At 44.1% G+C, this 13,616-nt stretch overlaps 1 protein-coding gene across 2 annotated transcripts in view; it reads left to right on the top strand.

The window, feature by feature from the left end:
* Dip2b (disco interacting protein 2 homolog B) overlaps positions 1 to 13,616 on the top strand; it is a 176,541-nt gene that overhangs the window by 132,413 nt on the left and 30,512 nt on the right. For both annotated transcript variants that reach the window (XM_051189898.1, XM_051189899.1), the window contains 5 exons: positions 523 to 659; positions 4,923 to 5,003; positions 7,319 to 7,446; positions 9,083 to 9,197; positions 10,059 to 10,260. In XM_051189898.1, coding sequence (XP_051045855.1) covers positions 523 to 659; positions 4,923 to 5,003; positions 7,319 to 7,446; positions 9,083 to 9,197; positions 10,059 to 10,260 — 663 coding nt within the window. The remainder of the gene's footprint in view (positions 1 to 522; positions 660 to 4,922; positions 5,004 to 7,318; positions 7,447 to 9,082; positions 9,198 to 10,058; positions 10,261 to 13,616) is intronic.

A 13,616-nucleotide genomic window follows, 5' to 3' on the forward strand; every position in this document is an offset into this window, starting at 1 on the left:
CTGGATTCCATCCCCAGTCCCAGCTAAAGAGATGGGGAAATGAAAGGAGAGACAGAAGGGCTAATGAGCAAGAGGGCCAAATCTGGAAACCGCAGTTTCTTTGCTCAGTCACATCATTTCAGCAAGCCACTCCGATGGTTGAGTGGGTGTTATTAAGCTGGCCCTGGCCGTCTGGGTTATCAGTCTCAGAGGCTTGCATAATGATGCTCTTCATGTGGAAAGGGATGTTAGTCACTGTTCTCTCCGCAGTTGCCAACCCAGGAAGTTGTATGCTGCTGTTGTGGGTACTGCATGGCCCTGTGTAAGATCAGCCTCCACTTCATCATGAGGGAGGCTGTTGCCGTCCTTCTGCAGTGTGTCCGTGTCTAAGAGCTGTAGGTGTGGGATAGACTTCACAGGCTCTCTGTGGCACTTCTGTTGGCTGTTCTTAATGCTACTTCCCAGTGTGCAACTCCTCTGGGTTTGAAAACAAAGTTGTTACATTGCCGTTTTCTAGACTCTGTCACTTTTTCTGTGCACTAGGCATGATGTGCATTGTGAAACCAGATGGACTTCCTCAGCTCTGCAAGACAGATGAGATTGGAGAAATCTGTGTTAGTTCCAGGACTGGAGGGATGATGTACTTTGGACTTGCTGGCGTGACCAAAAATACATTTGAGGTACATGATGTTATTTCATAGGGAGATGTTTGGTGAGGTCAGATGTTACTAGGGAGACATACTGGCTGATGGCACAGCATAGCTTAGTGGTTGATATCAAGTCTTTAGGAATCCAGTGCCTAAGACCACATTCTACTCCAGCATTCACCAGGTGCTTTGTGAGCCACCTAGCTTTACTGAGTGCCCAATTCCTTTATTTTATGATATGACTGATAGCCAGGCATGGTGGCTGCTGTTGCAGTCATAGCATTTGGGAGCCTGAGTCAGGGGACTGTGAGTTCACGGTCAGCCTGGGCTGCATAACAGGACTTTGTCTCAGAAAACACTAAAGCAGAACAAAATGTGAATAGTAACAGTGCTTTCTTGTGGGCTGCTCTGAACACTAAAATTAATGAACATTTACACGTGGATTGGGTTAGGTTCTGGCACATAGGAAGTGATGTGGTGTGCCTGTTGGATATTAAAGGGAATGAGGTCTCACAAAGATTTACTCCAGCAGATTTGCCATTGTTAGAGCATTGTAAGTTCAACATTTTGCCTTTGAGAGTGCTGTGACAATTGTACTTGCTGCTCAGGTCATTGATATAGACATGGGCCTGGGAGATAGTAAAGCACCTGCCACGGAGGCATGAATGCCTGAGTTGAGATCCCCAGAGGCCAGGCGTTCATGACAGCTGCCCTGATCCCTAAGGAAGCTGCTCAGTCAGACTAGCAGATTTGGCAAGAAAACACCCAACATCGACTTTGCTCTTCGCACACATTTGTTCACATGCATGTGCACATGTACATATACAAAAAGACTTAACCTTCTGCTGAGGTCAGATTACTCCTCAAGCAGGTGCTCACTCATTCCTCTCTGTTCCTGCTCTGTTCTGCTAAGAGTCTGCTAAGACTCTTTCAGGACAAGTGAGGCTGCTGGTAAAGCTTGTATTATAGAGGAAGCAACATTTTCTAAGGAGATGGTGCATGGCCTTCCTGTAGTCACTCTGCTTGCAAAGCTAAGTTGTAATAAGAAGTTACCCTGGTAAGCCTGCACATTAGAATGGGTGGTTAATTGTCCGGGATACATTTTAGGGACCAGAGAAATTCTGTGGATGGATTGTGGCTCCTTTATACTGCTGACTTTCAGCTCTTTGAATTGCTTTTGCAGTAACAGAACTCTGCTCAGGATTCTCAAAATGGTAGGACAGTGTAGAGTAAGTCTGCAAACATCAGAAGCTGCATTTCAATCACTCTGTTTGGAAATAGGTGCATATCCTTTCTGTGTGGCAGTGCATCTGTGTCATCTGTCATGTGCTACCTGAAGGGGACCAATAACAGTGCTGCTGTCATCTCTGTTTACATGCCTGAAACAGCGTAATATAAACCTGTTACTGTCATTGCCACCATCATTTCTGTGCCATCAGAGGTTGTTTCCATTCATTTTGCAGGAGTGGAAGCTTGTAGATTCCCCAGGTGTATGCTCAACACTGTTCTTTTGGTTGACTCACTGTCTGGTTTAAGTATATGTACATTTTATTGTCCTAAGTCTTTTTATTCATTCTTCCCTCTTCTTACTATGCTGGACATTCAGCACAAGTTCTTGTGCATGCTAAACACACACTCTACTACTGAATTGCCTTCTCGGTCCCTGTTTTGCCTTCTTTAAAATTTGTTTTTAGGCTGGGCATTGGTGGCGCATGCCTTTAATCCCAGCACTTGGGAGGCAGAGGCAGGTGGATCTCTATGAGTTTAAGTCTAGCCTGGCTTCAAAGTCTAGACAGGCTTCAAAGCAGTACAGAGAAACCCTGTCTCGAAAAACCAGGAAAAAAACAACAGCAGCAACAAAAACTGTAGCCCAGATTGCCCCCAAACTCTTGATAATCCTCCTGCCTCAGCCTTCTGAGTTGATGGGACTATAAGAGTGAACCACCATACCCAGTTTCTTTTCCTAAAGAGATTTAAAAAATAAGAACCTTTATTTGTTTGTTATGTGTATGTGTGTATGTGTCTCTGTGTGCACAGTCTTATACATGTGGAAGTCAGAGGACAGCTTGTAGGTGTGTGTTCTCTTCTACTTTGTGGGTTCTGGGGATTGGACTCAGGTCATCAGACATGGTAGCAAAGTGCTACAACCACTCAATCTCTTGGTGGCCCCATATTATTTTTAAGTGCTTGGACTATATGTATCTTCAGTGCTTGTAATGCTTGTCCTGGAATCTTTCTTACTGAGAATAAGATCCTTGCTATTTGAGGTTGTATATCACTGAGTATTCTGACAAGCCTCAGATTTATCATCCTCATGTTTAAGTCTCTTGAGAAGATTGTGTTATTGGCATAAATCACCACACCTAGCTTCAAGCAGAATTGTATTAGAGAGAGAGTATGTGTGTATGTGTGTGTGAAAGGAGAGACATGCAGGGGAGAAAGGAAAGGGGGGGAGAGAGAAGGGGTAAGAAATTGCTACAGCTGCACATGTGTAGCTCCTTCCATTTTGTTTCAATTTAAAAAATTGAAGGTGTTTTGTTTGCATGTATGTGCAGGTGCCAGGTGCATGTTTGGTGCCCTTGGATGCCAGAAGAGGTAGCTGGAACTAGACTAGGACTGGAGTTAGAGAGTGTTGTGAGCCACCATGTAGGTGGTGGGAGTCAAACCCAGGTCCTCTGGAAGATGAACCACTGAGCCATCTGTCCAGCCCCTACTCCTATTCTGTTAAGCAGGGCCTCTCTTGTTCTTGCTGCAGTGTGTGTTTCAGGCTAGCTGGCCACTGGATGGACTTTGTGGTCCTGTCTGTTTCCTCCCTTCCTGTAGCAGGGCTGGATTGTGGATGTGTGAGTCTGCATCTGGCTCATTATATAGGGTACAGAGACTGAACTCAGGTCATTAGGCTTTCAGGGAAAGTACTTTCACATACTGAGCCATCTTCCAGGCCTTCAAGCAGTATTTGAAGATAATACAGGAAACTGCATGCCTAGAATTCTTACACTTCTTTAGTGGTGCTTGCAGTACTAGCCAAGGGTGGTACTGCTGAGATGCATCCCCAGCCCATGAAAGCTATTTGACTTAGTGAGGTATCAGATCTCCTGTGCAGGCAGACTGCACTCTAACCAAATCTGTGTGCACTGCTTTATCTTTACATGAGCTCAGAAGAGGATCTGAGAGCATTCTTCCACAGCTGAGAAGAACTTGAGGTTCAGAGACATCTCAACTTGACCAAAGTCTACATTATCAGTAAACTGACTTTCAAGGGTTTGCTGTCCTATCCCTATGAAATGCTGTTATACAACTGTCCTACAGCATGGGCTAGATCAGTTACTACCTGACAGGAAAGCTATCCAAGATAGACTGTGAAAGGTGTTAGTAATATATATATATAGGTATATATCCTTTTTATTTTTTAATACTTTCTTTTACATTTGTATGTATATGTGATATATGCCTTTGTGTGCATACCCACGTGTGCTTATGTGTGTTCATGTGCTCTGTATATGTACGTGTGCGTGTGAAACAGTTCATGTGGGGCATCTTCCTCTGTCCTGCTCCATCTTGTTTATGTTTGTCATTTAGTTTTTAGGCTAGGAAACCACTGGAACTTCTGCTGTTTGCACTCTCCTGCAGCTTTCTCCAAGGGTGCTGGGATCAGAACTGTGGCCCTCATGTTTGCACAGAATGTACTTTACTCATACTCACTGAGCTGTCTCCCCACCATGGCGCCTGTTTTAACACACTCAGTTATGTCAATCTATGTATCTCGGGCCCATGAGATGGGCCAGTTACTAAGGGCATTTCACATGCTGCCTAATATGTTATGCCCACAGTCCACATGGTGAAAAGAGAGACTTGACTCCTACAGTTGTCCTCTGACCTACATATGTGTGCGGTGACACATGGCTATGTGTATAAAATTAAAAAAAATAGACGTAATAAAACATTTAAGTATGTATATATATGATCTTTCTCAAAGTCTAGAGAGATAAACAACAAACACTGAGATGGTTGAGATTCCTGGGTTTGTTGCAGAATATGGCTTCCACTAAGCATATTACACCCACATATACACATACACACACATTTGGGGTGTTGTTTGTTTTTTAAAGATAGGGTCTCACTATGCAGCCTTGGCCAGCCTGGAGATCACTCAGAGATCTGCCCACCTCTTCACCTGATTGCTGGGGACTAAGGGCGTGTGCTAATGACACCCTGTTCAATGAGCATATATTACTTTTAGTTTTTCTTTTAAGTAAGACTTTAGAAAGCTTTTAACCTTTCCGTTTTGTCTTTTAGGTGATTCCTGTGGGTTCTTCAGGCTCTCCTGTGGGAGACGTGCCCTTCATCCGGTCAGGGCTGCTGGGCTTTGTAGGGCCAGTAAGTGTTGGTTTCATGTAGTTTTTGCTACATATGTTCTAAACATTTGAACTTTAATTCACAGAACTGAACAAATTCTGAGTAAATTGAAGGTGTCACAGTGCCTTTTACCAACAATCACAATTCCTCCTCCTTTTCCTGTCTTCAGACAGTGTCTCACTATATAGTCTTTCTGGCTTTCCTGACCTCCCAGAGACCCTGCCTCTGCCTCCGGAGTGCTGGAATTAAGAGTGTACACCACCACACCAGGCACTTAAGTTCTATTTAGAAGATTATGTAAGAATGTCATAGGAGCCTGGCAGCTGCGCACACACCTTTAGTCCCAGCACTTGGGAGTTGTTACTTGGCCCATGGTATCTACAGCTGTAGAAACGACTAGGATCCAAGAAGCCTGCTCTCAAAGGGGACATGGTTTTCTTGAGGAATCCAAGAGGATGGCAGAGGGCCAGGCCATGGGAAGTGAAGGGTGGTCCCTATTCTGTAAACTCATCTGTCGCTGGCTTCTTCCTACCCCATCTGCTGTTCTCCACTGCTCAGCTCATGTGAATTGATTGACCTTTGCTTCACCTTCAGCGGTCTTGACCTCTTGCCACCACTAGAACAATTTCAGATGCCCAACTCTTCATCTTACTGCTCTACTGTTGGGGTCTGGAATGGAGCCTCAGCTCCATGTGTATCCTTGCTCTTAGGAAAACCCCCTAAACCCAGTGTAATCTGGTTATGTCTGGTCCAAATTAGTTCCATGGTCCTACCTAGCTACAAGAAAGACGAAGCTGGAAAGGCTGTGCCAGCTGAACAGTGTCACTGTGAAGGATTTGAAGAAGCAGGCTTCTCTCTTTTTCTTTAAGATTGTTTTATTTTAATTATATGTGTGTATACATGCACAGAGGAGTTGGATGCTCTGCAGTTGAAGTTACAAGAGTTGTGAGCCATATGACATGGATGCTGGAAACCACACTCAGGTCCTCTTTAAGACCAGTACATCCCCCAACCACTGAGCCACATCTCTAGCTTCTCTTCTCACACTGATACCAGCTCTTGACACAGTTGAAAGTGGCTGGCTTGCTCTGGCATTGTGGGTGGGCCAGTAGCTTCCTGTGCATAGAGATTCTGCCTTTCTGTCCTAGCCCAGGCACTGTGTGGCACTACACTGTGCTCAGAAAGTTAATGAGTGACATTCACATGGAGATAACTGCTGGCTCATTGAGTACATGTAAGTAGGCCAAGGCGTGGGACTTGTCTGTGGAGTGCTCACACCGTGATGCTTTTTGGGGCGGTGGTCCCAGTGGCCTACTGCCCTGCTGTCCTTCTGGGAAGAAATAGGCAGCATTCTTAGACCCTTTTCTCTATTTCTGCTTTTGCCTAATGGAAACAGTGTTACTCTTACATGCTTAAAGCAACTATTTACATATTAAAACTGTTTGACTTCCCTCTCATTCCATTAGTAAATGAATTAACATGAACTAACACATACCCATGACCGGGAAAGTAAAAGATATGTGGTTGTAGTTTCTTCCTTGTGAAATGTCCCCCTAAGAATATGAATGAATTATGAATTAATGTTTTACAGACTGTAAGGCCTCAGTGGGTGCTGGCTAGTGGCTCAGCCATACCTGATGAGCTGAGTTTAGTCCCTAGGACCCACATGGTAGAGGGGGAACTGGCTCCTTGGAGCTCTCCTGTGACTCCATACGCATTCAGTGCCATGCCTTTGCCCACCCACACATTTACACACGAGGTCACTAATGCATTATTTTGGTTCTAAAAATGCCACTTTCTCACTAATTTCAGATGATTTCTTTTAAAAAAGAAAGAAAGGAAGGAAGGAAGGAAGGAAGAAAGAAAGAAAGAAAGAAAGAAAGAAAGAAAGAAAGAAAGAAACAAAGAAACAAAGAAAGAAAGAAAGAAATCCAAGCTGGGCAGTGGTGGCATATGCCTTTGATCCTAGCACTCAGAAGGCAGAGACAGGTGGATCTCTGTAAATTCATGGCCAGCCTGATCTATCTATAGAGTGAGTTCCAGGACAGCCAGGGCCACACAGTGAGATCCTTTCTTGACAAAAATAAAAAAAGTTAGAAAAACAAAACATAAACTATGATAATTGTTTTCTTTTATATAAATGCACAGTTTTTTTGACGCTTTATAGGTGTCTTTCTTAGCTTTGTGTATGTTTGTGTGTGTGTGTGTGTGTGTGTGAAAGAGAGAGAGAGAGACAGACAGACAGACAGACAGACAGAGACTGACTTATTTCAAAGCAGGAAGTGTGATGTGTCTGTCTTACATGGAAATGAAGGTAGATCATCATTAACTTTCAGGGTAGCTTGGTGTTCGTGGTTGGAAAAATGGATGGATTACTTATGGTTAGTGGTCGGAGACACAACGCTGATGACATTGTCGCTACAGGACTGGCAGTGGAGTCCATCAAGACTGTCTATCGAGGGAGGTGAGTGCTGAGTGTCACCACTTGGGTGATCTGAGATGTGCTCTGTAGCTCCTTCTCTCACATTAGTAGGCCAGCTTGGGTTAAAATAACAGAAACCTGGCTAAATATACGTCCTACATACAGTGTTTGGCACTGGGTGACTGAGAGGAGTGAGTCTGTTACTCTTCCTTGAGTTCTGAAGACTGAGAAGAACTGAAGATAAATAAATCATCCCACCTTCTATAGTTCCTCATTGCCAAGATGGTGCTGTCCAGTTAGTGTAGTAAGGCACCACTCTGTATAAGAGCACAGCTAAGAATTTCTCCTCCCGTTTCTAACTCAGTTGTGTTTTCTCTGTGGAGATTGACAGGTGAGCTTAGTGTTTAGAAGTTCAGGTCCTGTGGACAAAGTCAGGCCTTTTCTCTTGCTTACTAATGCAGAAAGAGGTATTCCAGCCATTCACAATCTCAGGCAGGTGTCTGGTAGGATTATCTTTGGAGCAAATGCCTCCTTATCCCTCCTATCCTGACCTGAATTACGCAAGAAGAAAATTGGAAGACATCACAAAAGAACCAGTTCCTGAATTGTGTGGTTTTTCTGTAACAGCATAGTTCTTAGGAATGGAACTTCTGGGTCCTAGACCCACTGTCTATGGCCACAGTTGTGTCCCCCCGTGCACAGCACAGTTCCTAGAACATAGTTAATATTCCATAACTTCTGTGGGTGGGAGGGAGTGGGCAGGCCATCCAGCATCCTTGGTTCTCCAGTCACTTCACATTCTTCCTGCATTCATTCAACAAGTACTCACTGGGTGCCAATTACACACTGCTTTTCCAGGTTCTTTGACAGTGAATGACACAGGTTGTGTGTTTACCCTCACATTCTCATGACAAACACAAGAACCAGACACATGGCAACACAGATGACACACGAAAGGGTCGTGAGTGCCGTGGAGTGAACACCTGAGGTGGTCTGGTATGGGAACGCCTCACTAGTAAGGGGACATTTGAGCGGAGACCTCCCTTAGATCCAACTCCATCCTCCTTTCCTCTCTGGCCTCGGTCTCCCTCAGTCTCCCTTGCCTGTGTCTGACTTTCGCTTCACTCTCTGCTTCACCACTCTGCTCCAGGCACACTGGCCTTCTTGCTGTTCCTCAAACCTGCCAAGCTCGTCCCTACCTCAGAACCTTTCCGCTTTCCGTTCCTTCTGCCCGGAATCCTCTTCCTCCAGATCTTCGCGTGGCTCGTGTCCTCACCTCATTCAGGTCTCTGCTCCAGTGTCCACTCCCCAGGGAGGCGCTCCTCCAAGCACCCCATCCCACTCCGCTGGGCACCCCACTTGGCTGGCCCTGCCCAAGGCACTTCCTGGTGCACATCACAATGTGGCTTCATTATCTATGTGTTGCTTGGTTCTGTCTCTGACACATAAGCACCACAAAGACAGGAGCTATGTCTTGTTTACCATTCTGTGGTACTTAATCCATGTTGTTTTTGTTTTAAGTGAATCACTTGATCCTGGTTTGGTGATAATCACACATTTTCTCTCTATTGTTCATGTCTGGGTGGTATGTCGGGATGGCACCTCTTTGATTCCAACTCAAGAAAGCAAGTAGCATGGTTTTGAAGGGAGACTGATGTGTTTGATCTGTCTCTCTTAGAATTGCTGTGTTTTCTGTGTCTGTATTTTATGACGAGCGCATTGTGGTGGTGGCGGAGCAAAGACCCGATGCGTCTGAGGAGGATAGCTTCCAGTGGATGAGCCGTGTGCTGCAGGTGAGCCCTGGATCTGTGGCTACCAGATATGCTGTCTAAAAATAACATTTAAGCCAGGTATGGTGGTGCACACCTCTAATCCCTGCACTCAGAAGGCAGAGGCAGGTGGATCTCTGTGAGTTTGAGGCCAACCTGGTCTACAAGATTTCAGAACAACCAGGAATGTTACGCAGAGAAAACAAACAAAAGAACCCACCCCAAAAAAATGAAAGAAAGAAAAAGAACTAGGTATGGTGGCTCATGCCTTTTATCCCAGCACTGTGGAGGCAGAAACAGGCAGATCTCTGTGAGTTGAGTTCTAGGACATAAAGTGACCCTTTCTCAAAAAAACAAAAATCAGAGGACATAAATGAATATAAACTAGGCTGAAAATATATAAAGACAGTAGGAATGGTCTGATACCTGTTTATCTGAAAAGTAGCTAAGGGGGCAGTCATAAAAGGATTCATTTTAGTCAGGAGTGGCAGTACATGCTGTAATCCCAGCTCTTGGAAGGCAGAGGTTGGAGAATTTAGAGTTCAAAATCATCACTGTGAACTACATAGTAAAACCCTGTCACAAAGAAACAATAGTAAGGCCTGGAGAGATGGCTCACCCACATAGGAGATCTTTTTTCTTTTCCCAATTCTCTAACTTTATTTGACATTCATCAAGTTAGTTCTCATCAGAACTGACTGTAGAGTTCCTAATGTGGTAAGAGGACAACATAAAGAGCTTACCTGTTGAGTCCCCTTCTTTTGGACAAGCATACATCCTTGGATGGATAGAAAAACATCCTGCCGTAAAATAGTGGGCTTTTTCGGGATATATCAAATGTCATCAAAGTAATTTCCCTGAACATTTTTCTTTATGTTTTTCCAGGCAATCGATAGCATCCATCAAGTAGGCGTTTACTGTCTTGCTCTGGTGCCTGCCAACACATTACCAAAAACTCCACTAGGAGGGATCCATATATCTCAGACGAAACAGCTCTTTCTTGAGGGATCTCTACACCCGTGTAATATCCTCATGTGCCCACATACATGTGTGACAAACTTGCCGAAACCCCGACAAAAGCAACCAGGTAATGAACATCTAACTTTTAGCCATGACATTGCAGTGTGGCTTCCAGAGGCCAGAGTGTGATGTTGTGTGGGTTTAGACTCTCCAGAGCTAACACAAGAACAGCTCACATTGACCCATAGCCAGGAAGACTGCTGCCCTGTGGGGCATGTTGCTCTGGTGGACCATTTCTCCTCTTCTGAGTTTGCCTCCATGATTAGAGTCCTCTGGTGACAAGATCAGCTGGTATCCAGCTAGTGCTCACTATGTGCCGTGTGCTGGCACATTATATGTTTGCTGGCTATGTACGTTTCATGTGTAGTTCCAGATGTGAGCCCATAAAGTCACATGACTTCTGAGTGCAGAGCTGAGACTCACTCTTAGTATCATTGTGACACACTGGCTTTCTGTGGGATCTCATGCCTAGGATTTCCCCTCCTTCCCTCATAGCTGCTGGAGTTTGGTGTGGACCTATCTTACCTCTTGGGAACAGGTGTTTTCTGAATTATAAGTAGAAGATAAACAGCGTGCTTTGTGTTGGCCATTTTCAAGGTACAAACCAAGCGAATGAATTGCCACCCAGAAAAGAGAAAAAACACAAATCAGATTCACCTTCTTGCCTGATTCCCAAGTTAACACTGGTCATAGGGCTCAGAAAGCTAAGGCACTGATTGTAAATGATTGATAGGCAGTCCTGTTCAAACATGTGTCAAATCCATTTGAGACCCTGTCTCAAGAAAGAAGGCAGGGCGTGGTGTACCCCAAGACAGGTGGGACCTCTGGGTTCAAATCCAGTCTGCTGAACATAATAAGTTCCAAGCCATCCAGGACTACATAGTGAGGTCTTGTCTCAGTGAAAGAGATGAAGAGGGAACTTAAAACTGTCATGGCCTTGTATGCCAATACCTTTGTATTATAAGAGAAGGTAATGAGAAGCCCAGTTATCGTCCCATCTTCCTAGAAACATCAAAGCCAAATCCATTCTCTCCAGGTACCCCCTGCCCCTACCCAGTGTGGATTAGCCTTCACATGAGTTGAGGAAAAAGAAGATGAAAATGGAAGGATTAGAAAGGAAAGTGTGGCATTTGAATACATATATATGAAAGGTGAGCAGCATGTGCAGTAATAAAGTAGGGGTGTTCCCATGACCACTACACTGCTGCTGGTGTGAAGATGTAGATAACTGTGGTCCACTGTTGCAAAGTCCCATCACACCCTTGGCCAGGCTGTGGGAACTACTGTATCATAGCAACAGTGGTTTCTGCTAGTGGAAATGAAGGGTTTATGGAGGCTAGCATTCTACCTTTTGTGTTTGTTCATTGGTCTTTTGTTGTTGGGGGCTACTGTTCTATAATGAGACAGTCTGAAACAAGTAATCCATGTGATTAATAAAGAAATGTAAAAGGAGCTGGAGAGATGGCTGAGCACATAAGAGTCTTTGCTGCTCTTCTAGAGGACCTGAGTTCAGATTTGAGCATCCATACCAGATGGCTCACAACTGCCTGTAACTCTAGCCTGGAGGATCAGACATCCTCTTTTGGCCTCTATTAGGTACCCACACACATGGCACATGTGTGCACTCATACACACAGACAAACATATAAAAATAAAATGGAACACAAAAGGAGTGTCTTGAAACATTACCTGCATAGACATATGGCAACTACATAAAACATACCTCATGCTACAGTGTGGCTAACTGGAAGAGTGTGTGTTCAGCAGATACAAGTTCCTGGATTCGATCACCACAATGAAGACAGTTTACAGGCATGTGCAAATACTTCCCCATCTTAAACCTTACACTGTTTTATTATGAGTAAAATTCTATTCTACATGACATTATAGGATGTTTTGTTTTGAGACAGAATCTAGCTATGTCACCCTGGCAGGCCTTAACTTCACAATCATCCTGTATGAACTCCCCAAGTGCTGGATTCTATATATACACCACCATTCCCCTGATAAGTATAATAGATGCTTTTACTTATTTAGGTTTTTTTTGTTTTTTTTTTTTTTTTTTTGTGGCAATCATGGCACCCACTGTGCAGACCAGGCTGGCCTTGAACTCGCAGAGATCTGCCTGCCTCTGCCTCCCAAGTGCTGGAATTAAAGGTGTGCACCACCACTGCCTGGCGAGCAGAAACTTTTTAAAATGTTCTTAGAGGTACAATAAACTTTAAATTTTTCTTCTTTTAAATAATTATTTGTTGTTGTTTTTTTCAAGACAGGGTTTTTCTTTGTAGCCCTCGCTGTCTTAGAATTCACTCTGTTGTACAGGCTGACCTCAAACTCACAGAGATCCACCTGCCTCTGCCTCTCGAGCACTGGGATTACAGGTGTGTGCCACTACACCCAGCTTCTAAATCTGTTTTATTTTCATGTGCATTGGTATTTTGCCAGCATGTATGTCTGTGTGAGGGTGTCAGATCATAGACAGTTGTTAGCTACCAGACGGGTGCTGGGAATTGAACTTGGGTGCTCTGGAAGAGCAGTCCTCCTAACCACTGAGCCCTTTCTCCAGCCTTAAATCTATTTTTGTGTATATTGGTATTTTGTTTGCATTTGTATCCATGTATTAGATGTGTGCAGTGCCTAAGGTGGCCAGAGAGGGTGTTAGATCCCCTGGAACTAGGTTACAGATGGTTGTAAGCCACCATAAAGGAACGGGGAATAGAACATAAGTCCTCTCTCTATAAGAGCAACAAGTGCTCTTACCCACGAAGCCAGTTCTTCAGCCTCCAAAAGCTGTTTTTGTTTTTTTTGTTTGTTTGTTTTGTTTTTTTCTGTGATTGCCTTCTAAGGCCACATAGCTATGAAAAGCAGTGCAGTTCGAAAATACTGGCACTGATGAGTGGAGATGGTGAGGGAAAAGAGTGAGAGTTTGAGGCTTGATAAAAATTCAGAAAAGTAGCAACTGTAGAGATGGTTCAGCAGTTTAGAACACTGGCCTCTCTTCCAGAGGACGTGGGTTCAATTCCCACTACCATCGTGACTGCCCACACTGTAACTCTGGTTCCAGGTGATCTGATGCCCTCTTCTAACCTCCTCAGGTCTGCATGCGCATCATGTCCAAACAGGCAAAGCACCCATATACTAAAAATAACTAATTACATAGATAAATAAATATTTTTTAAATTTAGGAAACCAGAGAATTAAGAAAGAAGAAAAAGTTGATGAGTGTATAGTCAGCCTCACTGAGATGCTGTTGGCCCATGGGAGTATGTCAGTATGGTCTTGGCTCAAGTCACAGAAAAATCTGAATCTGAGTCAAGTCTGTTTATCTTCAGGTAAAAGATTCAGAGCTAGGTCTTCCTCAGGTATGCTCTGCTGCTTCCCCTAGTTCTTTTAACAGATAAGCCATTCCTCTAGAATCTATTT

Source organism: Phodopus roborovskii, unplaced genomic scaffold (genome assembly GCF_943737965.1).
Source record: "Phodopus roborovskii unplaced genomic scaffold, PHOROB, whole genome shotgun sequence".
In the NCBI taxonomy this organism is placed as follows: domain Eukaryota; kingdom Metazoa; phylum Chordata; class Mammalia; order Rodentia; family Cricetidae; genus Phodopus; species Phodopus roborovskii.